We start from the raw sequence: 22,051 nt of genomic DNA, 5'->3' as shown, positions 1-22,051 counted from the left end.
AGGTTTACTGCCAATGATATTACCGAGGCATGCTCTCAAGCATTCCGAAAACATCCGATCGCATCGAAAACTGTGAGGTGAATGACTGGCCGGCCAGTCCATCAGTCGCAAGCTTTGTAGCAGGGAGCGCACAGTGTTATCTGAAGAAAGCCTCCAGGCTGACCTTTGAAACGGGCCACATGTCTGCTTAAGACATCTCTCAAGCCTCAAGCTCGCTGAAATAACGCCGGACATTTTCGAAGCCCTCAACGCTCAATGCAGCAGTGAACGCAAGAATCCCATCAGGTCTCACGACAAGACATGCGCCTTGTGCAACCCCGATTCCAAACTCGAGGTGTGCTTTCCACTCCGTATCCCAGTACGCGTTGCCAAATCTCTCAAAGCCCAGAGTCTCATCGAACTGGAAGCCGACTCCGGGAACAATGGTGAAGAGGTCCATCACGGGGGTCTGGATTAATCGATCTTGCGGTTTCATTTGACGGATTGCCTCTAGGATTGGAGGACGAGCTGGATCCCCTGTGAACACCAGACACTTGAACTTCCATTCATTCTGAGTAGAGAGAGTAGTCGGACGGGAAGTCGTAAGCCGGGTTTATGCAGCAGTGTGTCTGGAACACGATGACCAATGTCGAGACCGATGGCGAGGCTGTTGGCTTTGTCGTTTATGAAACTCGGCTCATAGTTGATTGGAAGTCCCGAGTTGAACGCATATACGCCTTTGAGGAACTCCTGGAGCAGCTCAGACGGGGACTTTGGCGAGCTGGCCAGATGTTCGGGCTTATGGCCTGAGACCAACACCGAGATGGTTTTGTCAATGGCAATGAGCTCCTGCGTGGCTTTGCGTTGTTCGTCGGAATATGTCGATAGCACGCGAGGATGAAGCGTGCCCTTGAGCACGCCTGCAAGACGCCAGCACAGATTTGTAGCGTCATGGATCCCGGTATTCATCCCCTGCGCGGCTGCAGAGCTGTGCGTATGTGCAGCATCGCCGGCCAAGTAGATTCGTCTGCTGTGGTCGTGGAACTTTTCTGCTATACGTTGTTGTATGACATAGACTGTGAACCAATCTAGCTGCTTGAATTCGAGCTTGAATGGCAGTACAGCTTGCTTCGCTTCGTACATGGCGTCTTCGGCACTCATTTCAAGTCCGTACTTCTGGAACAGCGCTGCATTGAGACCGTAGCCGATTCGAGTGGCTCCATGGTCTATTGCAGTCCACAGAATGTGTCCATGAGTGGGGGAGTGGATGAATGCGAACCCCAAACGTGGCTCTGGCATATCCGTTTCGACAACAGCATCCATACGGACGAGATGATGTACTGAGCTTTCGCCTTCGAAGGGTATGCCTGCCAACTTCCGGACTGCTGATTTTCCACCATCACAGGCAATCAAGTACTTCGCTCGGACTTCGACAGAATCACCAGCCGCATCCAGATAGGTCGCGGACACCTTGTAGTCATCTGGTGTCTCTTCGCTGACCGCGATTCGATTTAGGGTCGCTGGCACTGTGACTTTAGCACCGTGCTTCGCAGCAGCGTCGCGAAATGCATCCTCGCAATACTTCTGCCGGACATGTAACGTGTGGTCGAAATAGCTATCTTTGACGCCGTGCAAAAGCGTGCTGATGCCTGTCGCTATTCTCGAGCCAGTCTTTTCGTAAGTCACTGTGCCACGGGAAATGAAGCCCGTCTGGGCTAAGTCATCGTAGAGGTCCAGCTGGTCGAGAAACTCAAGTGTGCGAGGGTAAAGACAGCAAGCCCTTCCAGTCATAGGATAGTCTGACGCCGTCTTGTCCTCTTTGTCGATCGTAAGGGTCGTAATGCCTTGTCTTGCAAGCATGTATGTGGCCAGAAGGCCGATCGGCCCTGCGCCGACGATCAGAACGTCTGTTTCGCGACTCATCGTTCGAATTCCCCTTTCGTGATTCACAACACTCTGGCGACGAGGAGGGTCTCTCCACTTGGCAAGATTAATTCTTCAAACAGTATGTATTAGAGGCTCGTCAAGCATCTCAGTGGGTGGTGCATTGTTGTTGATGAGTAAGTCCCATCAGAGTGAGGTCTGAGTTGTAATCATAGCCGTAAAACCACGACTAGGGCTGTATTACAGCCTTCAATTCATCGCATGGGTATCCATTGATGATGCTCGTCGGCTTCGCGGTACAACGACCTGATCCGTGAGATTGCTGCTTCAACTTCGTTCTTCCGTAGCTGATCTTCATCGCGAAGCGCAGCAGTAGCCCCCGAGCGTCTCAACTCTGCGCGGCGCGCTGAGGTCATCCATGACTTGAGATTGGAGTCGGCTTTCCGTGCTCGGTCCAGAATGACAGACCATTCCCGAGGGTCGACATGAAGCATGTCACTTTCTTCAAGTCCCAGGACAAGAGCATCGCCAATCAATTGATGGTTGTCACCATCTAATGAGCGTACCACGAAGGGATACGGTGCTGCAGCGAAGTAGCAGACCTTGTCATCAGGCTTTGCCAGCGGTGGGACCCATGCTGCATGAAAGCCATCGTGGGTACTCACCACACATAACTTCCATTCCCTGTCGTATGGATATCCGGTGATATGCGGTCCAAGATTCTGTGCAAGCTCATCAAGCCGGCCTTGGACGTCTTTCTCTACAGATGTTTGTCCCAGCCACTTAGCTAGCAAGTCCAGTGGCACGAGGCGCCGTTCCGTTGCCTTAATTGTGGCATGGCTGGCGCCAAATATGTCTCCTGCGCTTTGACTGCTGGACATATCGTCTGCCTTTCTCGATAGAAGGTCAGTTTCGAGGAAGCGGCAGCATCTGACATACCAATTGATCAGAGCCACCGCCTCATGATCCGCACATTTGGATGGAGTGCGACGATGGACGTGCTTCGAAGGGCATGCCGAGCCATCTAAAATGACATGAATTCGCCCATTGAAAGTACCTCGCACCAGTAGCAGCTGTGGGTCGTGTTGAGAGATTCGACACCGGAACTCTGCAGCGTCGGCAAAGAACTCGCGCTCAGCCATCGCCCACTGATAGTAGGCATGCTTCGAGCGAGATCTTTCCGACAAGTACTGCAAGTTCGGGACCCACGAAGGTCTTAGCAAAGACGACGCTTCTGAATATTCTGTACCTGCCAATGCCAGTATCAGCACTGCACGCCCGCCTCTTTTGTTCACTACGGCTGTGAGACTTAACTCGACGACTCGGCGGTACAACTCAGATACTGATATACTGTAGTCCACTTTCAATGCATCAAACGTGTGCAGACCAAGCACCCTGCTCACGCCATATATTCGATCGTGTGCGTCTTGACAGGCGAGGCGAGAGAGCATGAGCAGGTCTTTGCACAGTGAGGTAGGCTTGAAAGAGTCTTTGTCGTTCAAGAGATGGCGATTGCGGGCTCTGAGCTGGTTGAGGTAGTTGCAATGCGCCCATACCTGTCGTAGCTCTCCTCGTGGCAAAGTATTGGGCACGACTCGCTCTACGCGATGTTCATCGTCCTCAAACTGGCCAGGCGCTCTGAGCACTTCAGTGAAAACCTCCCATGAAACGAAATGTGAACCACAGTGGACGCGGATCTGAGCTGCTAGAGCGACCTCTTGCACAACCCATAGCCGCCCAAACCAGGGTCGTTCAAACAGCTTCGCCACTGCAGCTAGTGCGTCTTCTAGTCTGATGCGCCGAGGAGGTGAGACTGCAATATGGCAGCACTTGCAGTGTGTCGCTGTCTCAAGATGTCTTTCAATAATTCTGAGAAGTTCGCGACGAGGTCTATCACCTCTGGCCACGATCGGCGCGGTCAAAGTGACGAACGCGATGGTCTCAGTTCCATCGGGTAGGCAAGGTCCAAGCCAGACAAGCACTCTCCGAGCCTTCGCATAAATCCTGCCCATCATCTGTACTTGAGACGATCTTTCAACAACATCGTCCTGGTTGATGCATACAGCATCGACCCAGAGATGTCGAGGCTGATTCGTGTGTCGGAAGGCTTGCAAGGCAGAATAGAGGGACAGTGTAAGAGCCAGGCTGCTTCTATTGGTCAAGTGCAGGTGCTGTTCAGATAATTCATTGCCCCAGCAGTAAGAGATGGCCTCAAAGCCATTGTCCTCACTCGCGGCCTGGCCATGGTCGCGGTCGTCCTCTGCGGCATCCAGCGATTGCCTCTTCAGCTGCGCTTCGAGCGGAGTATCCGGCAGCCCGGGCAAGAGACACAGCGTCCTGATGTGGCCGTCCGGTAGCGCCTGATACGGCGATGGAGATGCCAACCAAGTGTCATTGTTCATGGCATGTTGGTGTTGAGGTTGACGCGAGACGTGTCAGGCGTTGGTTGCCAAGGGAAAGCCGTTGTCGTTGTCGGCGAAACGTTCCGCCGTGTCAAAACGTCACCCGCCTCTCTCTTTCCTGTCTCATCCACGTCGGTATACCACAATGCCACCAGAGTCGTATCATTGGCCATTGGCGGTGCATCTGATCAAGACTCCATCATTTGAACAACACCAAGATCCGCATTCGCGTCAAGATCTAGCTCTGCCGGTGAAGGCCGCTGAGCCGCGAGCGTCCGCATTTCAGCGCGGAACGGTGACAAATTGACCATGGCAGATCGAGCGGGTTGAGACAACAGACAGACGCCAGCTGGAAGTACTGTTTTGCCGTCCATGTGGACGAAGCGCTGTGGCAATATTTGTGCTCAGAAAGCGCCTCAAAGACGGACTTTGTCGACGTAAAGCCGGCATTCAGATCCCTTACGCTCGCTGCCGACATTGCCAGACCACCACGCTATCATTGCACTATCAGAAAAACAAGAACACGAGCCGATTGAATGAACGGCAGCCACGTTTCGGTCAGATTTACGCTATGTGCTGCCCTGACGAAACCTTCCCCGTATCGCGGATTGCTCCAGAGGATCACACTTCGACCCCCATCTGGAAAGTGGCCACTGTCGAACTTGTCTATGTTTGCACATCTACCTCAAATGATTGGAGCACAAAAACAACGTTTCTCATGGAGACAAAGTGACACTATGCCACGAGGACGGACATCAATCATCTTTCAATTGTTGCGGGTTTTGAGGGCTCTTCTCGATTACCCTGCCCTGTAGCAGACCAGAACACCATCGGACGGACTGTTAGCGCGCACGTACAGTCGTGCTCTGCCGCTCTGCCGCTCGACGCCGATCCCACTGCATTAGCATGTCTTCACAAGCAACACCGGCGAACTCCACGGAAAGTCGCCCTTCAGAGCAGCCTGCCTCCTCTCAATCATGTGCGAAGAAACTACAGACAGAGCGACATCTATCAAGACCCTTCGAGGCGTTCCCAGCGACAAAGATATAGTGACATGGCCAAGACACGGTCAGTCAACGACGACCAACCATGATGAGTGAACACCACATGGCATTTAAGCCGAGTAACTAGGCTTAAAACCTATGTCGATCCTCCACATGCCAATTCCTCCATTAGGATCGATCGCACATTCTCTCCAGATCCACACCATTTGCAGGACGCCGAGATGTAAGCAGTTTGCGGAGTCTCCGCTTGGGGCTTCCCTTGGCAGCCTCCCCAGACGGCAGGCGTCCAAATAGACTTCCTACTTTGCATCTGTGGCTGCCTTCTGCTAACTTGAACAGCAACGCCTTTACTTTTTGCGCTCAATCGGTTGGTCTGATAGACTAGGCGACCAGTTGCGCGAAGACTAAGCGAGCGACTCACGGCCTTTTGTCTATTCTATGTACCGAGCTGAGCACCTAAGTGGTCTTCGACGCCTTCGACGTCCGCGACGACATGCCCATACACGCTGTTGCGAAGTGCGAACTGTCCAGCCACAACGGTGCAAGCACTGGATGAAGCGACACTACTGAGCGCCCAAATGCCGTCGACGTCAACATGCAAAAGCAACCTCTCAGTACGGTCAACAAGTCCGACAACGATACGCGATGATGATGGGGGCATGACCCGTTGATGTGTAGGTATAATATTCCCACAGCGATCTCCTCGTTACAACGAAGCCGCTCTCTTCTCCTGTGTTCTCTCTCGATCGAAGAAGTTGCTGGTATGGCGGGCAAATCCATTCTCAGCCTTGTGCTGCTCAGCACTTATGCTACTGCGTATCCCTTTGCCATGGACGGTGGTCTCCAGGCCAGACAGACGGCTCCTCCCCAAGGTGCCGGTGCTTTGCCCGCGGTCCCGCCGCCGTTCGATGCAAACCTCCAGCGCGTTAGCAACTCCGGTGCCAACAGATTTATTGCACCTGGCCGAAACGATGCTAGGGGCCCATGTCCAGTAAGTCACGCAGCAGTTAGCTCATCTGTCTATGAACGCCCAACTGATCTGGAACTAGGGTCTCAATGCACTGGCAAACCATGCATACTTGCCACGCAATGGCGTTGCTACTATCCCACAATTCCAGTACGCTACCAGTAAGTCTCCATCGATCTGAACTAACTGTTGTTAGTTGCTGATCATGTTGCTCTCCACCAGACAAGGTGTTCGGCATGGCCCCTGACCTTGCCGCCTTCCTTGCCGTCTACGGTGCTGTCGTTGACGGAACTCTCACACAATGGAGCATTGCTGGAACTCCTCACATCGGTATCGGTGGCTCGCACGGCAACTACGAAGCCGATAGCTCTCCCTTGAGAGCAGATCTGCGTCAGTACGGAAGCAATACCCGACTCATCATGTCGCAATTCCAGAACCTCTACAACCGCCAGCCTAATGCCCGGACTGCAAACTACAACCTCGAAGTTCTGAGGTCATTCCGCGAGCATCGATTCAACGAGAGTATTGCTAAAAACCCTGTCTTCTTTTATGGTACGTTTTCTTGATCTCATGTCGAATGACAATGGCTGACGTCCGCCGCGTGATAGGCCCCTTTGCTGGCAACATTGTCACCCAAGCAGCCTTCACTTTCATCTACCGCTTCATGTCTAATAAATCCGCAGAATATCCCGAGGTAGCTCTCCTCTTCATGACATAATCTCTATTGTACTAACACAAGCAGGGCATCCTGAACAAGGACGTCTTGAAGAGCTTCATGTCTATACAAGGGCCAGAGAACAACCTGAGGAAAGTACATCCAACCTCTTGGGTTTGGGTACGAGTCTAACATTTGAGACAGATGGGTGCCAGGAAACGAGAAAATTCCAAACAACTGGTACGTACTACTCGAATCTTCATATAGATGGTATACTGACCCTGTGCTAGGTACAAGCGCCATCCCACTGACGAGTACTCTATCCCATACTTCGCCACAGACGTGTTCTACGTCGTAGAGCGTGATCCACGAATTGCCTTGATCGGCTGCAATCAGGGCAAAGTCAACACTTATAATGCCATCTCCTCTGAACTGCTCACCAGCGGCGCCTACACCACCGCTCAAGTCCTCGCCAACCCGGTTTGCTTCTCCACCCAGTTCCTCGCTGCTGCGCTGCCGTCCGCCACAGGTCTCTCCGCGACGGTTCTGTCGCCGCTGACCACACTGTTAACGAGTGCTACGGGTGCGTTGGGTGGATGCCCGGCCATCCCCAACGCTAACCTGAGTGCGCTTGCATTCTGCCCGGGCGCGACTGCTTACGGTGGACCTACAGCGTCTGTATTCCCAGGCTCGATTCAGTCTTGAAGGATGTCCATTGTGGAGAGAGGATGAACGAATATTGGGTGGAATGGATATGGAGTCACGATAATTGACGAGGCATATGTTATGTTGTAACGACGAACACATTGTACACAAAAAGCTATGTATGCAATCTAACGAGCATCAATCCCTTAAATACTTGACCAACCGCAGCTACTGCCTCTTGACACGTGCTATCCCTCGCTGTCCATCCTCAATCCTGACCGGCACTTACCGCACATCATCCTAACAGACAGTCAGCCAGACGACATATTACTAACGATCGCTTCCAACAACCGTCAATGAGACGTCACCTGAGAACACAGCAACTGCCATATGTGTGACACCGCACATACTGCATGGGGACACGGGCACGGGCGGAGTGGCAACCGCTTACCTCCGCCAGCAACACTGCGCTATTCCAGCTTCATGTTAACCTTTGTTAGGGCCCACCAGATACTTTCTCAGCCCCGCAACCCTCACCTAAAATGCCCGTGTAAGGACCGCAAGCGAGTACGTTACACTGTTATGCCCTAGATCCTGCTATGGATTCCTTCTCTGTACAGGGGTATATAAGTGTGTATATGTGAGCGTGTTGTAGACAGCTGGATGGCGATTTAGATCGAGTCGAACAATTTCAAACACAACTTTTTCCCAACTTGAAGCGCAATAGCCCATCATGTCCTTCTCCCAAGACTCAGAGGGCCGCAAGATCGTGCCCAACACCATCTCCGGCGAACCCATAACCCTCCCAGCATCATCCACCTTCCCCATAACCTCCTCCAAAACCGGCAAACCTGTCCACTATGGCCAGACCGCAAGCGTCGACGTCGCCAACCGCGCCGTCGAAGCCGCAGCCAAAACCTTCAAGACGTACAAGACTACTCCGATCCACGAGCGTCGACGTATGATCATCCGCGCCGGACAGCTGTTCGCGGAGAAGTCGGCGGAGTTCACCCGTCTGCAGATCGAGGAGACGAATTGCGCGGAGCAGTGGGCGACGCATAACAATGTCCAGGCGACGACGTTTTGTAATGATATTGCGGCGGCTGTTGCTGATGCTGTGGTTGGAGAGATTCGGCCTTCGCAGTTTGGGTTTACGAATCTTGTGTTTAAGGAGCCGGTGGGACCGGTTTTGATCATTCCCCCGTGAGCATCAACATTCATCCCGGAGGCCACTTGAGAGCTGACTTTAGTCCAGATGGAACGCTGCGGTCGTTTTGGCTGTACGTGGTATTGCTTCAGCTCTCGCAGCTGGATGCACCGTTGTTGTCAAGGCATCGGAGTTATGCCCTGCCACCCATAGCCTCATCGTGTCGGTCTTCCACGAAGCTGGCTTTCCTCCAGGGGCTCTCAACTTGATCATGGCAGACCGTCCCGCTGGCGCAGAGGTCACCGAAGCCGCCATTTCCCACCACGCACTGCGCAAGGTGGAATTTATAGGCAGTGCGGGCGTTGGCAGGATCATTGCTTCTGTCGCGGCCAAACATCTGAAGCCTGTTCTCCTTGAGCTTGGAGACCAAAGTCCGGCTATCGTGCTAGACGATGCTGATCTGCCCAACGCAGCGAAGCTATGTGCACGAGGAGCGATGATGCACCACGGTCAAGTCTGCTTCTCCACCGAACGAATCATCGTCCAGTCCTCGATCTTGGAAGAATTCGCTCGCCTGTTGGTCGAGGAAGTCAAAGGTATCCCGTCAGCGGGCTCCGCAGTCACCAACGTAGGCGCCGAAAAGGCCAAAGCCGCAATCGATGGAGCGGTGAAAGACGGTGCCAAGTTCCTCTACGGATCTAGTGACATGACAGCTTCTGCTACTCTGCCACCGTCCATCCTGACCAACGTCGACCCCAAGTCCGCCATTTCGACAGGTGAGGCTTTTGCGCCAACTGCTTTTATCGTACCTGTGGAAAACGAGGAAGAAGCAATCGAAGAGGCCAACTCCCGCCTTGGTGGACTGTCGGCGTCGGTCTTCACGGGAAGCTACGAGCGCGGCTTGCGGGTCGCTCGAGAGCTGGAGTTTGGCCAGGTTCAGGTCAACAACATGACGCTCTTTGCCGAGCCTGGTGGTCCGGTGACCGGTCATAAGGGATCCGGTTGGGGCAGCAACAACGGCAAGTACGGCATTCAGGAGTTCACATTTAGCAAGGCTGTCTCACTCGTGCCTAGCACGCCCCAGGCCGGTCACTAGATCACATTCAAACGATCATGGCTTAGCTTGGCCAAAACTGCATATCAGTCTCCTGTGCCATATTGCCAATGTCGAAGAGGTTGTTCCAAGAGATGTCCTGAAAGAAGTCATTGACATCCCAGTCCACGAAACCTTCGCCAGTGATAGGTGTCGCCTGAGATCCGTTTGTATGGCTGGCGTTAGCCGTGGATTGATTCGGTGTGGTTGTGGTATCGGATGCTCCATGCTCGAGCCTGATTCGTTTCGTGTGAGTCTCAGGGTCGTCTCCAAAGGCTTCGGTACTCGAACGACGTTGCGTCTGCTGTAGGTCGGATAGGAGGGTTGCCAGAGCTGCGTGACATCGCTGTGCACTTCGCCAACGGCTGCCCATGCGCTTGAGCAGATCGAGACAGCGAACAATCTCCCTAGTACTGTGTTAGCAGACGTTATGTTCTCACTGGGCACTTTGTCCTTACTGCGATCCTTGAACGATGTTATAGAGGCCGACCTGGCACGCGAAGGAGATAATCAACCCAGACATCCAGGTGGATGCAAGATAGCCGGGCCAAAACAGCGTGTTCTGTCGCTCCATTGCGATGATCGTTCTTTTTGCAGCTCGGATAGTGACTTGAAGGCCGTGGTGAAACTCAGGTGCAGAGCGTGGTAAAGATAAGGACGGACGGTTGATGGCAATCACGAGTTGCTCGTACAGCACATGGAAGAATGGCGAGAACCGAGCAATCTGCTCTTCTGCGGTCGTGCTCTCTGGCGACAGCTTTGGCTCTTCGGGTAGGTTGTTGAACCATCGATCCACGTCTGAACGTAGAAAGAGCACAATCCGCGGATCTGAATTGCGAGCGTGCAATGATGCGTGGAAGATCTCCAGTGCGCGCCCAACGAGTCGTTCGTGTTCCACAAAGTTGGCCAAAATCACTTCCTTACTGATGTCCGTGTCCGGCGACGGTTTTGCTCCAGGCTCAGATTTTGCCGGAACATCAGGCGGTGAGGTGGCACTCCCACTTCCGTGTTGCTCCTTTCTTCCAGGAATGCATACATCAATCTCCAAGTCTGTGAGAGACACTGGTATGCCCAACGCCTGGCAGATATATCGATCGAGTGCGTAAGAGCTCCACAGAATCCTTTTGCGAAGGTCTCGATCTTCGTTGGATAGCTGCGGGTATCTGTAAGGACAACGGTGTAATCCAGCGTGATACAGCAACCTGCTCAAAAGCCCCCCGAGCGACGACGCAGTGCGCAACGCCATAATCGATACGCAGTACACCTGAGCTGCTAGTATGGTTTGAACAGTCAGGATGTCGTGCTTGGTTGCCAACGCAGCTACGAGGGAGAGCAGGTTCGACCGTGATAGTATATTGGCGTCATTAGAAAGGCTTGCTGAAGTACCAGATGCCCCAACGTTCAGAACGCATTGGATGATGATAAGGTAACAAATGCGACGTCGATCCACCGAGGCCTTTCCTGGGCCTTTGGCTGTCCTTGGGTCCCCGTAGACGGCCTCAAGCTCCTCCAGAAATTCCGGGCCCGAAAGAAAAGGCAGCACTGGGTGCCATGTCGAGAAGTATTCGACTGCCAATTGCTGTGCTGTATCATATGGAGGAAGGGAGCCCAGCAGAGAAGTTGTCGTAAGTTCGATCGCCGCTTCACTGTTGATATTCAGCTCGAATCCTTGAGTCCGTTCTGGTGAGTTCCGTGCCGAAGCAAGATCCTCTTCGCCGCCTACGGTCTCTTCAGCTGCAGGGAGATGTTCTCGTCCATTCTGCTGTGCCGATGCCTCGAAGGCCTGCCTGACGGTGTTGATGAAGTAAATCCCACTGCTGGAGCCGATGAACCGGCTCTCGTGCGGCGAATGGCCCTGAGTGAGAGACCCAGTCTCGTGATTAGAAGATGGCGATTCCTGTGCCATCTCTTATCGGTCTCCGTCCTTTGAGCCCGTCATGCTGGCCCCTTGGCCTTGAGCATGGACGACAGCGCCGTCCGGTATACAGCGGAGAAGAAGTCGAAGTGGCTGGGGCTGAACAACGACAACATTTAAAGTCTCGTATTAGCCAAGCCTCTTTTGGGTTTAGTGCGTAAAACCGATACGGACACGGTAGGAAGAAATGGCGATCCGTGAATCCAGCCCTTTCACACTTGCACCTACTCTCGTCCATCGTCAATCATCGTTCCGATCGTTAGAGCGATCAAGCTCTGGTTAGTACTCCGGATTGCTTATTAGGCAGCTTACGAGCAGTGGGGAATATTCCACTTTGAGCGGAAGAGGCTGGGTATGCTCCAGGACGAATGATAATGTTGCTTATCTTAACGTCACTACTGCAACTTCTCTCGGTGAAGGAGTATCAAAGCATCTTCATAGGCGGATCGCATCCTATTCCTCGCTTTGAGTAGCCTGCTCACTCGCGACCTCTTGCGCACTGAGAAGGCGGATCTCCTCGGTTTCGTTGGCTTTGCTGGGAATGATGAGAACTTTGCCACCGCACATCCCAGCGACAAGGGCGGTCACCTTTGTCCGTTCCGCCAACTATCGACCAGAATGGCAGAGGACGGAGGCACCACAGGTGTGCTCTGTCAAGATAATCTCAATCTGCGGGACAAGCGCAAGTACGGATGCAACCACACGTTCCACCGAATATGTACGACTGAATGGGCAAAGAACGAATTCACGCGAAGGGAGACCGACCGCCGTAGGCCAAGTTGATGTCATTCATCAAACCAGTGCTTGATGTCGTCGAGGTCCTCCCAACCATCCAGGACGAGGATGGTGCGTTCTTCCGCTACGTTCTGACTCGCATGATCTATGCCTGTGATGAACCAGCTTTCGCTATCTATATCCTACTGAAAACCCAACCGTGGCTACCACCTATACTTTGGTTTGAGATCAAGTCAAAGAGAACAGTCAGCGTCTCGGGCTTTGCTTCGAGTTGTCCAATAAAGCATGTATACAGCGCGGGAACAGGTTGTTCTGTTCCTTTACAAATGATAAGGGTCGCGGCGATGGGAAACGCCACCCAATACGTGCAACAAACGGCCATGCCCTCGCGTTCCGCTTAAAGTGGAACGCATGGCACCATCATCTCTCCAGCTTCTACAGAGACCGAGCTCCTAATCGAATCTCTGACTGCTTTGGAAACTCGAAAGAATTGGGGATATTCTGAGGTTCAACTTTGAGCGGAACAAGCAGGGTATGCTTACGCATACGGCAGAAAGCATGGATGAATGAATAGTACCTGAGCCATCGGTGAGAATCGAAAGATTACCATACATTCAGCCTGGAGCAAAGATGTATGACAGCGGCGACCAATCATGTGTAACGACAGCCTCGCCACATCCAATTCGAGGGTTTGCTCGCAAATACTGACTATTCAAGCCTGACTTGGCTCCACAAGGCCGCGACAGCTTGTGCCTTTACGAGAACCTTGCGAGCAATCATCGTAGCCACTTACGACAAGCCATCTGGCGCAATATAGCCCAGGCCATCGTATTTTCCATTGACGGGCGAGCCTGATGCACTGTACACGTTGCCTTTGACGCCAGCAGATTGACTAGGGCCAGTGAACTCTTGGACTGTGAATGGATCAGCTGCAAGCTCTCGATCAAGACGTTTTGAAAGATGAACTTACTCGGACAGTTGTAATGCCCATCATTGACGAAGAATGGCCAGACTACACCCTTCCAGAACGCCTGGAAGAGGTCTTGATTGCCCAACAAAGCAGGTTGCTGTAGTTGTGCCGGGATTAGATCGAGCAAGTTCATCGTGATGAAGCACGTAATGTCCTCTGGAGTTTGAGCCGTGAGGTTGGCACCCAAAGGTATGAAGTTCCCGGTTCCAACATTCGCGCCTAATTCTCGAGGAGCAGCGAGAAACATCTCGGCCGCTGTTCCGAAGTTCTGGACTGCGTTCCAAGGCGTTGCTCTCCTGTACCAGTTCGGTGGAAAGGTCTCGTTGAGGAAGAAGGGGGCGACGTTGGCGTAGTCGGCTACACCTTCGTTCGTGCCGTTTGGAAGAAGGCTAAACACGAAAACTCTCTCTACATGCGTGACGAAGAACCACAAGAACCCTGCGAGGAATGATGGGTTGTATTTTCGCGAAGTGTCGTATCGGTTCGAGGCGTCTTCGACATTGGCATCGAAGTTGAATTGGCCGCCATGCTTGTCTGCGAGAGCGACGTATCTAATACTTGTTACGGTATGTTCTTGAGAGAGTAGACTTCGTGGTACTTACTGCAGCCAGCGATCATTGATGAAGTTAGCGTTATTACCCCAGTGAGTGTCTTGGCGTGTGATGCTAGTATCAATTTCGAACACGCCGTGACTGTCAAGGCCTGGAGCTAGGCCGAGAGTATTGGGTACACGGTCGTCTTGGCCACCGATGGAGTATTTGCCCGAGATCAGATCACCGCCAGCAGCCAGAGCAAATGCCGACAGAAGGACAGATACGTCGTAGCCCAGTCCGAACCCCGTCTGACAGGCGTTGGCGACTTCTGCGAAGCTGGAGATTCCGTCTCGACTGTATGATTACTTCTTGTCAGCTCATAACGCTCCCTCAGGATTCTGATCACAAAATCAACATACCTGATATAACCGTGGTTCGCTGTCGAGAATCCAACAGTCAGTCCCTTTCTCTCATTCTCATGCCCTCGCTCTTACCTAATGCATTCAGTGTAGGACACATGCCCCGAACGTCTGTCGGTCCTGGCTTCTGGAATTGATGGTTGGGCTCGTCGCCTGGAATCTTTTTCAAGCCAAAGGGCTGCGGTGTCGGAATATCTATGGCCTCCAAAGCACCGCTCAGAGGCTGAAGAATGCCATTTACTGTCTAACGGTGAGCAAAGAAGGCCATATCGTATTGACGAAATGGTCACGTACAAAGACCGCCTCCTAGAGGAAGAAGATCCAACAACGATCCGGAAGATGACGTTGCCGCATTTGGATCGCGCCTGGGATATTGCTCGCTACGCCCTTGCTCCTCCAGGATGATATCTTCTGCGGCTCTTGGATCGCGCTCGATAGCATCGAGTTTCGCCGCATCCTCGCTGCTAAGCTTGCCGGACCGTTTCAAAGCATTGGCGTAGTGGGCGAAGGCATCGGCACTCGCTATCACCAGGATGCCTGTAGTGACCAACGAGGAAGTCTTCATTGTTGTGGGGTCAGCCAATCCATCTAACCCCTGCTATGATTACTTGCAAGAGCCTTAACACCCTATGTAGATTTTCACTGATTAGTGATGATGTCTCGCGACATTGCGCTAGCTAACAGACGCCTAATCGTTCCAGGTATAGGGAGGAAAGCTTGGAGTGAAGTTCCTCCGGGCGTTCTCATCATTTGAGTTTTGATGCCGATCATCGCATTGTTTGGTAGAATGCCGCATATACCGAGCTCTTGATCTAACAAACTTCGAAAGTGAACAGGTCGATGGTCGGCGATCTCTTCCGCAACTCTGCGGCTTTCTCTTCTTCGGTCATGATCATCAATGGCTTGGCGCAAGTCGCTTGAGTCGAAATGTTCGACACTTCTTCTAGGCGTAGAAAATCCGCTTGGTAGGGCTGAACCCGCCATAGCTTTGGCTATGCAGGGTATGTCGCCATTGGAATCATTCATCGAAGAAAGATATGCTTTGTAGAGGTCACAACCCGGCTCATGTCACACCATCCTCAATGCATTGAAGTTGGACAATCGATTGGACTCAGTACCCTATAGACGAGGAACGTATTCATGATGATACAGAAGAGCCTTGAAGAGATCAGCAAGCGTGTACTGGTGCCACGGGGAGTGAGCCGGCTTACCAAAAGTCGTAAAGACAACACCAACGATGTTGCACAGTAACGTCTTCGATCGAAGAGTGCCACAGCGTCTAAGAGACGATATAGTTTTCGGATCCAGCTGTCGATGAGTTGTAATTCACCAGGCGTGTAGATGTGGTGGAAAGTTTTGCCGCCTCGCTGATATGCCTCAGGCTTGCTGAGCTGTTGCCCCTGTCTGTCAAAGATTGGAAGACTCTGAAATGTCGCCGGCTTGCTCCAGAGCGTTTACACGTCATTCGTGGCCGCCTTCCTAGCTTTCACTTGGCCAATGATCGGCGTATCACCGCAGGAGCCCTTAAGTTCCAGCGATGATGCACTCAGCGACACATGATGTGTTTCGGCATGACTGCATTCGCTGATCACCAGAACAGATGCTTTGGAAACCGAGATGGAAGAGCCTCGGCATCCTGGGAGTTGGCCATATTGCCTTGCATCGGGGCTGGTACCGAGCGAGGCTGATCACGAGGCAGCAAGTTCCCTTGATTCGATATCGAGAATAGTGTCTGGGCCACGTCTCTTGTCTCTTCGCTGTATCTTTCCTCGCGGGGAGCTATTATAGCTTCCTGTGTTTGGGGCCAGTCGTAGTCTTCGTTCTGGAAGTCGGCTGGAGGCGCTTGGTCTCCAGCCGATGTAAGACTCGCGGCATGCAAAGCCGAATCCACTGGTTGCATCTTGATGTCCGAAGGTACGTCAGACACTCCCCAAGCAGAGGCCGCATTTTTCTGCGTCGGTTCTGAAGGTTTCAACGTGATGGTTTCCGAATTTCGAGCTCGTTGCCATTGCCTCACGCTGTCCAGCCTGTTGAGTGGGTAACTGCTCCAGTAATCTGGGCCTGACATTGAACTCGTCCAGGTCTGGTGGCTTGTACCTTTATCCTGCTGCAAAGCAGCCGATAGCTCACTGTCGGGTAAGCGATTGAGGGCGCCGAGTAATAGAGCCTCTGTCTCCTGTAGACGATCTTGGAGGGATCTTAAGTAGTCCTTGGCGGGCCCACTATGAAAATGGTTAGACGCGAACTTGCTCTATGAGTTGGATATCATGCCGTTTCTTCTGATCGCTCCACCAACACTCTTCTTTATGCAGCCGGCATTGGTCACAGACTGGTCTAGCGACTTCACATTAGTATGCATTCATGATGGAAGAGCGTTGTTTGTGTACTTTTCGCCGCTGCATTTTTGGCGCTTCTGTCGACATACAGCACAGGCTGCAGTGATCCGAGAGCGCCTTGTCTTCTCGACTCCGTTGCCAGGCATCGCCCTCGTTGCACCACAGAAGTCGAAGCATCTGGGCAAGATCAAGGTAGAATCGGAGGCAGAGAGAATAGCCGGCAGGAGCGGGTTACGTCGATCGGCGCCAAGACGGATAAACTATCCTCCTGAATCAATGTTGCCATCAAACTGGGCCGAACTCAATCAAATTGGCTCAGTCACGAGCGATTCACGTTCAGTTTCCGATGTTCACGATGCTGTTATAGGACGTTAAATGAGCGGCAGCCGGTCATAGAGCCAGACTACAAGACGCTACCTATTGTAGCACCGTCCTTAACGGAAGGCATTTCTCTCCATTACTCGCAAGGCTTCTACAACAATTCCAGCTACAAGATCTATGAGCCCGGCCGCTTTCAACCTGTGGAGAGACGAAGAGAGCAGTCAATATGCTTCCAGTTGAAAGAGGAGTGCGTGTATTGATTCATGATCTCACTTCAGATGTTCATCAGGTTCCAGCGTGATGTTCGCCGGCTGGATTTTCAAGACCTCTCATTGGCTGAGAAACGACGCTAGCTCATGTTTGTCTTGGCACGACGGTCATTCATTTCAGGTTTAGAGTTCCGGGATCGGTATAGAGTTTCGGGGTTGGTGACTAAGTCAAATCCCGCTTTTCTTGGCTCAGACGAGACTGCTTCCGATGCTCCGTCAACTTCACCTCTTCAACACAACTTGAAATCCTTGTATGAGTCTGTCCATACTTGCAGTATTATACTATGAGGCCTGACGAGTCCTTTCAGTTTCGTATTTCGCACCCTTTCATCACATGACACCCCCCCTCTTCAGCTCCCAGTTTTAGGCGAGGCCCCCTCGAGCGACGCTGCAGCCGCCACCATGCAGATGCAGGCCAATGGTCGACCGTCGACTGTGCGGCCCCGCGCTGGCTGTGCAATTCGTCTATCTCGAAACAGTACCATGAGAGCGCCAGTTCATGAGATCCTTCATCGATGAGAAACCGCGGTGCGACGACGTGTGCACTAAATAATGTCCTTGAGTGGCTGGGCCACATGCGACGATCACAGCAATGTAAGAATGGGGGAAAGCGCTTGCCAAGCCCTCCTCGCCAGTAGACCTGCCCAGTCAAGCTAATTCACTACACTATCCGCGCCCCATGAGGCTGAGCCATGCCCCAGCCGCCTGTCCATTGACTCAGCTCTGGGCGCAACAGCAACCATCGCTATCTGTCTCGACATGTGTCGAGCTGCCTCACGTTCTCCCATCTACAATTCGTTATCTCAAAGCTGCAATTTTAACAAGTTGCCCACATCTGGTAGTCGGGCCTCGTACGACCAAATGATCTCAGCCTCTTTGCCCTGATGGCAACTGGACTGGATGTCGCTGCTGGTATTGCGGGCCTAATAACGCTTGCGGATGTGGTCATCGATCGGACGGCTAGGACAACCAGAGCGTGCAAAAATGCCGGAAAGGACTCTCAGAAGCTGCTGCGAGAAGTACAGTTTCTTCTGGGTATCCTCAATGGACTGAAAACCATAGCAGGTCAAATTCCAAAAGGAAGCCTACAGGCTCTAGTATCTTCCGATGTCATTCAAGACTGCCAAAAGACACTCACAGGCGTCCGCGATAAACTTGTCAAGGCGAACCCTGATGAAAATGGCATCTCGACGGCGACGAGGATACTCAGAATACTCAGGTGGCCAATCACAGAACCCGAGACTCAAAAGATCATGTCGGAGCTGGAGCGCTATAAGACTGCATTCGACCTCTCTGTCTCACTGGACTCGCTCCAGAGCATAACGGATTCACGAGCGACCCAGGCCACCATCGCTCGAGGTGTCGAAGATGTTCGAAAAGCGCTGGCGGACATCACACGCATCCACCTGAACGAAGAACGGCACTGTGTATTGAAGTACTTCGGAACCTTTGACATGGAAGAACCCCACGGAAAGAACACCCAATTGCGCCATCCTGGCACAAACCTTTGGTTTACCCAGGGGCCAGAGTTCACGTCATGGCTGCAGTCTCGCAACTCTAAGCTTTGGATGTATGGCATACCAGGAGCCGGGAAAACAGTCCTCGCTGCCGCTTCTATCGAAGAGACCATGCAGTACGTTGACCCGCAATACGGCGTGGCGTACTACTACTGCGACTACAAAGTACCGGACAGTCAAAAGCTCCAAAAAATGTTCGCATGTCTGGCTGGTCAGCTAGGACGACAGAACGAGGGTTGTTTCGAGGAGTTGGCGAAGGTGTATCGGCCGGACCCCGATCAATCTCCCAAGAGCTCGCTGCCGAGCGAGGCGGATCTCAGCCAGCTATTGTCACGATGCTTTGCTTATTTCGATCAGGTTGCAGTGATAGTCGACGGTGTGGAGGAGTGCTACGATCCTAGCAACGTTGCCATTGCACTTGCTGATCTTGTGTCTCAATGTCCGCAACTCAGACTTCTTGTCGTGAGCCGAGACGAGCAGACAATCCGACCGCACTTTCACGACTTCGAGAAACTCTCTATTGCCGCCAGAAACGAGGACCTACGGCTCTATGTATCCGCTGAAATCGAAGAAAGATCGAAAAGAGGAACACTGCGTATCAAGAGCACAGCCCTCAAAGATGATATCCTGGATCGCCTTATCAATGGAGCTGAGGGTATGTTCCGATGGGTGGCTTGTCAAATGGACACTCTGTCCAGTTTGCCGAGCGACGCTGCGAGACGGAAGGCGTTGCAGCAGTTACCTCCAGATCTTTACACGACTTATGATCGTATACTAGAACGAGTTTGCGCCGCAGGCGAAGAAAATTGCAATCTGGTCCAGCGTGTGCTAAATTGGCTCTTCACCGGAAGCCTTCGAAGCGATATCCTGGTGGAGGCAGTCTGTGTCGAATCCGACACCGATTTCATCGACCCCGAGTCGCGACCAGATGACCAAGACATCTTGTTGACGTGTAGTAGCCTGGTCCGCGCCGGTGCTGACGAGAGTCTCGAACTTGCGCACTTCACCGTGAAAGAATATCTCGGTACGTGTTTCCCCCTTGTAAGCTCGGCGTGGTCTATTACAGCTACTAACTACTGGAAGGCTCTCAAAGGATCAAAGACGACCCGCAACTCAATCGCTTCTACTGTGAGATCACTGGCGTAAATGAGTATAAGGCGGTGACCTGTCTACGATACATGAGCTTTCCGCAGTTCGCCATGGCAGATGTGCAACAGCCGCAGCAATACAGAGAACTCTCCAAGAACAACCCGTTCTACAGCTTCGCTGCATGGAGATTCGACAGCTATGTTTTACACTCGAAATGTTCAGAGGTGGAGGATCTTGCAGTCCAATTCTTCTGCTCTCTGCCGCACAACTTTACTACGTGGAAGTACACCTTCACAGTCCAAGGTGAGCAAGACACCATTGAAAGCTGAGTGACAATACTGACAATTCCGTCTTAGAATATACCAACTCGGGCTTTGCGCAGTGGGACGAACATGTTTACGCAAGACTCAAAGGAATCGCCACATTCGCCAAACCCCAGCACGTAGCCGCTATGCTCGCTATGCAAAGGCTTCTCCGACGCATCCTCTCTCAAGGATACGATGCTAATGAGCGATGTCCACTCGGGACTCCTCTTCATTGCGCACTTGGAGGTACGGAACTCCTGGGATTGATTATGGACCGGCGGCAGACCATCAACTGGATCAATGAGGCATCCGTGGACGAGTCATTGGAGAACACTGTGCAAACCCTGCTTGAACATGGCGCGGACGTCAATGATCCTTTCCTCCTTGAGAACATCTGCGATGTTTCTGAAGAAGCTCACTGCACTCCAGCTTGTTTTGCCAGTCGAATCACGAATCTACGAGTCACGAAGCTGCTGTTCAACGCGGGAGCTCGCCTTGAACGCCATACTATGCGTGGACTCTTTCAACGTAATTTCGAGAACGACGCGGACAAGGCAGAACTGCTGGAGCTACTGAGCGCTCAAACAGTGTCAGACGAAGACATCGGGTTGCTCGAAATGATGAAGTCAAAATTCCGTCCTGCAGGTCAGTCCGCCCCTCAACCCAGTTCGAGGATGCCTCAGAGTCATCGTCAAGGGCTCACTGCCTCGGACGTCGAACAATGCCTTCGATGGGCATGCGAAAACGACGACCTTGAGATGTTGGAGTCTCTCATAGCGGTGGATGCCACCAAGCTGGACAAAATCCTGGCCGACCCGTCGCATGGATACCTTCATGTAGCCGCTTATAGGGGCGCATCCCGTGTTGTCAACAGACTGTTGGACTACAAAGTTCTCGCTGATGCCATCGATCAGCGAGGTGCAACCCCACTGCACACGGCTCTGTTTGTGGAATCCTGTCGAAGCGGAATCTACAAACAGCTGGATTATGTAGTTTCGGTGGAGGTGATTCAGTCCCTGATCGACCATGGTGCGGATGTGAACAAATTGGATCAGAACCAGAGCACTGGCCTTCACGGATGGGCGGCTATCAAAAGATCATCTGGCGACGGTAAATGCAAGGCAGTCCTGGACCTGCTGCTATCAAAAGGGATGGACCTCATGCAACAGGATTTCGGTGGAGAAACGCTGCTGCATGCTGCGGCTCTCTACGACACGAAAGATCGCATTGAAGAGCTGCGCGCTACTATTGACCCATCAAAGTTCGATGAGCTGAAGATGATTCCAGACAAACGTGGTGCCATGGCTGTGCATATTGCATCTCGTGGTGGCTGCCTGGATTCGCTGAAGCTCTTGCGTGAATATCACCCCAAGGAAGGCCAACTGACCGAGGACGGAAGGAACGAAGTTGCATATGCTGCTCAAGGCAGTGGATGGGACAATGTCGCGTTGGAATACCTGCTAGAGTCCGGTGTTGCCGCCTCGCTTGCTTTCAAGGACGGCTCAACGCCCATCCATTACTGCGTCCAAGGCCTGGCCTCGCTCCACGACTCTCACCCCGACGACCGTGCAAAGACCGCTGCCGACTCCTTTGGAGATGCCATGAACATGCTCGAGGCTCACGGATGTGACGTGTCGCAGGCTCGTAACGATCAAACAACTGCCTTGCACCTCCTTTGTCACATTGTTGCGACAACAGGGTTCCACCCCAAGTCTGAGCGCTGCAAGTTCTGCAGGGTCTTTTGTGAGTGCGTTGACAGTAAGTGCGAAGGATTGATGTGTTTACCATGGCTAGCTAACCGAATACCTTGACAGTCCTGCTGAACCACCTCCACGATTTGTCCGACAAAGACAAGGATGGACGTAT

The 22,051-nt window shown here is 52.5% G+C and overlaps 7 protein-coding genes across 7 annotated transcripts; 2 read left to right on the top strand and 5 right to left on the bottom strand.

Annotated features, from left to right (window-relative positions):
* Nucleotides 1-199: 199 nt before the first annotated feature.
* Nucleotides 200-1,902, bottom strand: M409DRAFT_62079 (uncharacterized protein; the record flags this gene model as incomplete). The annotated part of the gene is made up of 2 exons (XM_033815010.1): nucleotides 200-532; nucleotides 574-1,902. 2 exons carry the CDS (start codon nucleotides 1,900-1,902, stop codon nucleotides 200-202), a joined length of 1,662 nt encoding a protein of 553 aa, XP_033674727.1.
* Nucleotides 1,903-3,198: 1,296 nt separating this feature from the next.
* Nucleotides 3,199-4,265, bottom strand: M409DRAFT_62078 (uncharacterized protein; the record flags this gene model as incomplete). The annotated part of the gene is made up of 2 exons (XM_033815009.1): nucleotides 3,199-3,213; nucleotides 3,522-4,265. 2 exons carry the CDS (start codon nucleotides 4,263-4,265, stop codon nucleotides 3,199-3,201), a joined length of 759 nt encoding a protein of 252 aa, XP_033674726.1.
* A 1,833-nt stretch (nucleotides 4,266-6,098) lies between these two features.
* Nucleotides 6,099-7,596, top strand: M409DRAFT_62077 (uncharacterized protein; the record flags this gene model as incomplete). The annotated part of the gene is made up of 7 exons (XM_033815008.1): nucleotides 6,099-6,260; nucleotides 6,319-6,397; nucleotides 6,459-6,788; nucleotides 6,845-6,930; nucleotides 6,979-7,013; nucleotides 7,096-7,131; nucleotides 7,182-7,596. The coding sequence occupies 7 exons, from the start codon at nucleotides 6,099-6,101 to the stop codon at nucleotides 7,594-7,596; spliced, it is 1,143 nt and encodes a 380-aa protein (XP_033674725.1).
* A 673-nt stretch (nucleotides 7,597-8,269) lies between these two features.
* On the top strand, nucleotides 8,270-9,779 carry M409DRAFT_62076 (uncharacterized protein; the record flags this gene model as incomplete). The annotated part of the gene is made up of 2 exons (XM_033815007.1): nucleotides 8,270-8,739; nucleotides 8,792-9,779. 2 exons carry the CDS (start codon nucleotides 8,270-8,272, stop codon nucleotides 9,777-9,779), a joined length of 1,458 nt encoding a protein of 485 aa, XP_033674724.1.
* A 22-nt stretch (nucleotides 9,780-9,801) lies between these two features.
* Nucleotides 9,802-11,682, bottom strand: M409DRAFT_16105 (uncharacterized protein; the record flags this gene model as incomplete). Its single annotated transcript, XM_033803495.1, has 2 exons — nucleotides 9,802-10,183; nucleotides 10,235-11,682. 2 exons carry the CDS (start codon nucleotides 11,680-11,682, stop codon nucleotides 9,802-9,804), a joined length of 1,830 nt encoding a protein of 609 aa, XP_033674723.1.
* A 1,533-nt stretch (nucleotides 11,683-13,215) lies between these two features.
* Nucleotides 13,216-14,913, bottom strand: M409DRAFT_48753 (uncharacterized protein; the record flags this gene model as incomplete). The annotated part of the gene is made up of 6 exons (XM_033811032.1): nucleotides 13,216-13,340; nucleotides 13,397-13,947; nucleotides 13,999-14,283; nucleotides 14,349-14,367; nucleotides 14,424-14,588; nucleotides 14,643-14,913. 6 exons carry the CDS (start codon nucleotides 14,911-14,913, stop codon nucleotides 13,216-13,218), a joined length of 1,416 nt encoding a protein of 471 aa, XP_033674722.1.
* A 1,023-nt stretch (nucleotides 14,914-15,936) lies between these two features.
* M409DRAFT_48752 (uncharacterized protein) lies at nucleotides 15,937-16,416 on the bottom strand (the record flags this gene model as incomplete). The annotated part of the gene is made up of 1 exon (XM_033811031.1): nucleotides 15,937-16,416. The coding sequence occupies one exon, from the start codon at nucleotides 16,414-16,416 to the stop codon at nucleotides 15,937-15,939; it is 480 nt and encodes a 159-aa protein (XP_033674721.1).
* Nucleotides 16,417-22,051: the final 5,635 nt, after the last annotated feature.

The sequence above is a fragment of the Zasmidium cellare genome (genome assembly GCF_010093935.1).
Source record: "Zasmidium cellare ATCC 36951 unplaced genomic scaffold M409scaffold_1, whole genome shotgun sequence".
Lineage (NCBI taxonomy): Eukaryota > Fungi > Ascomycota > Dothideomycetes > Mycosphaerellales > Mycosphaerellaceae > Zasmidium > Zasmidium cellare.
Note: the sequence above shows the minus strand (reverse complement) of the source record. Positions and strands in the feature narration are given on the sequence as shown.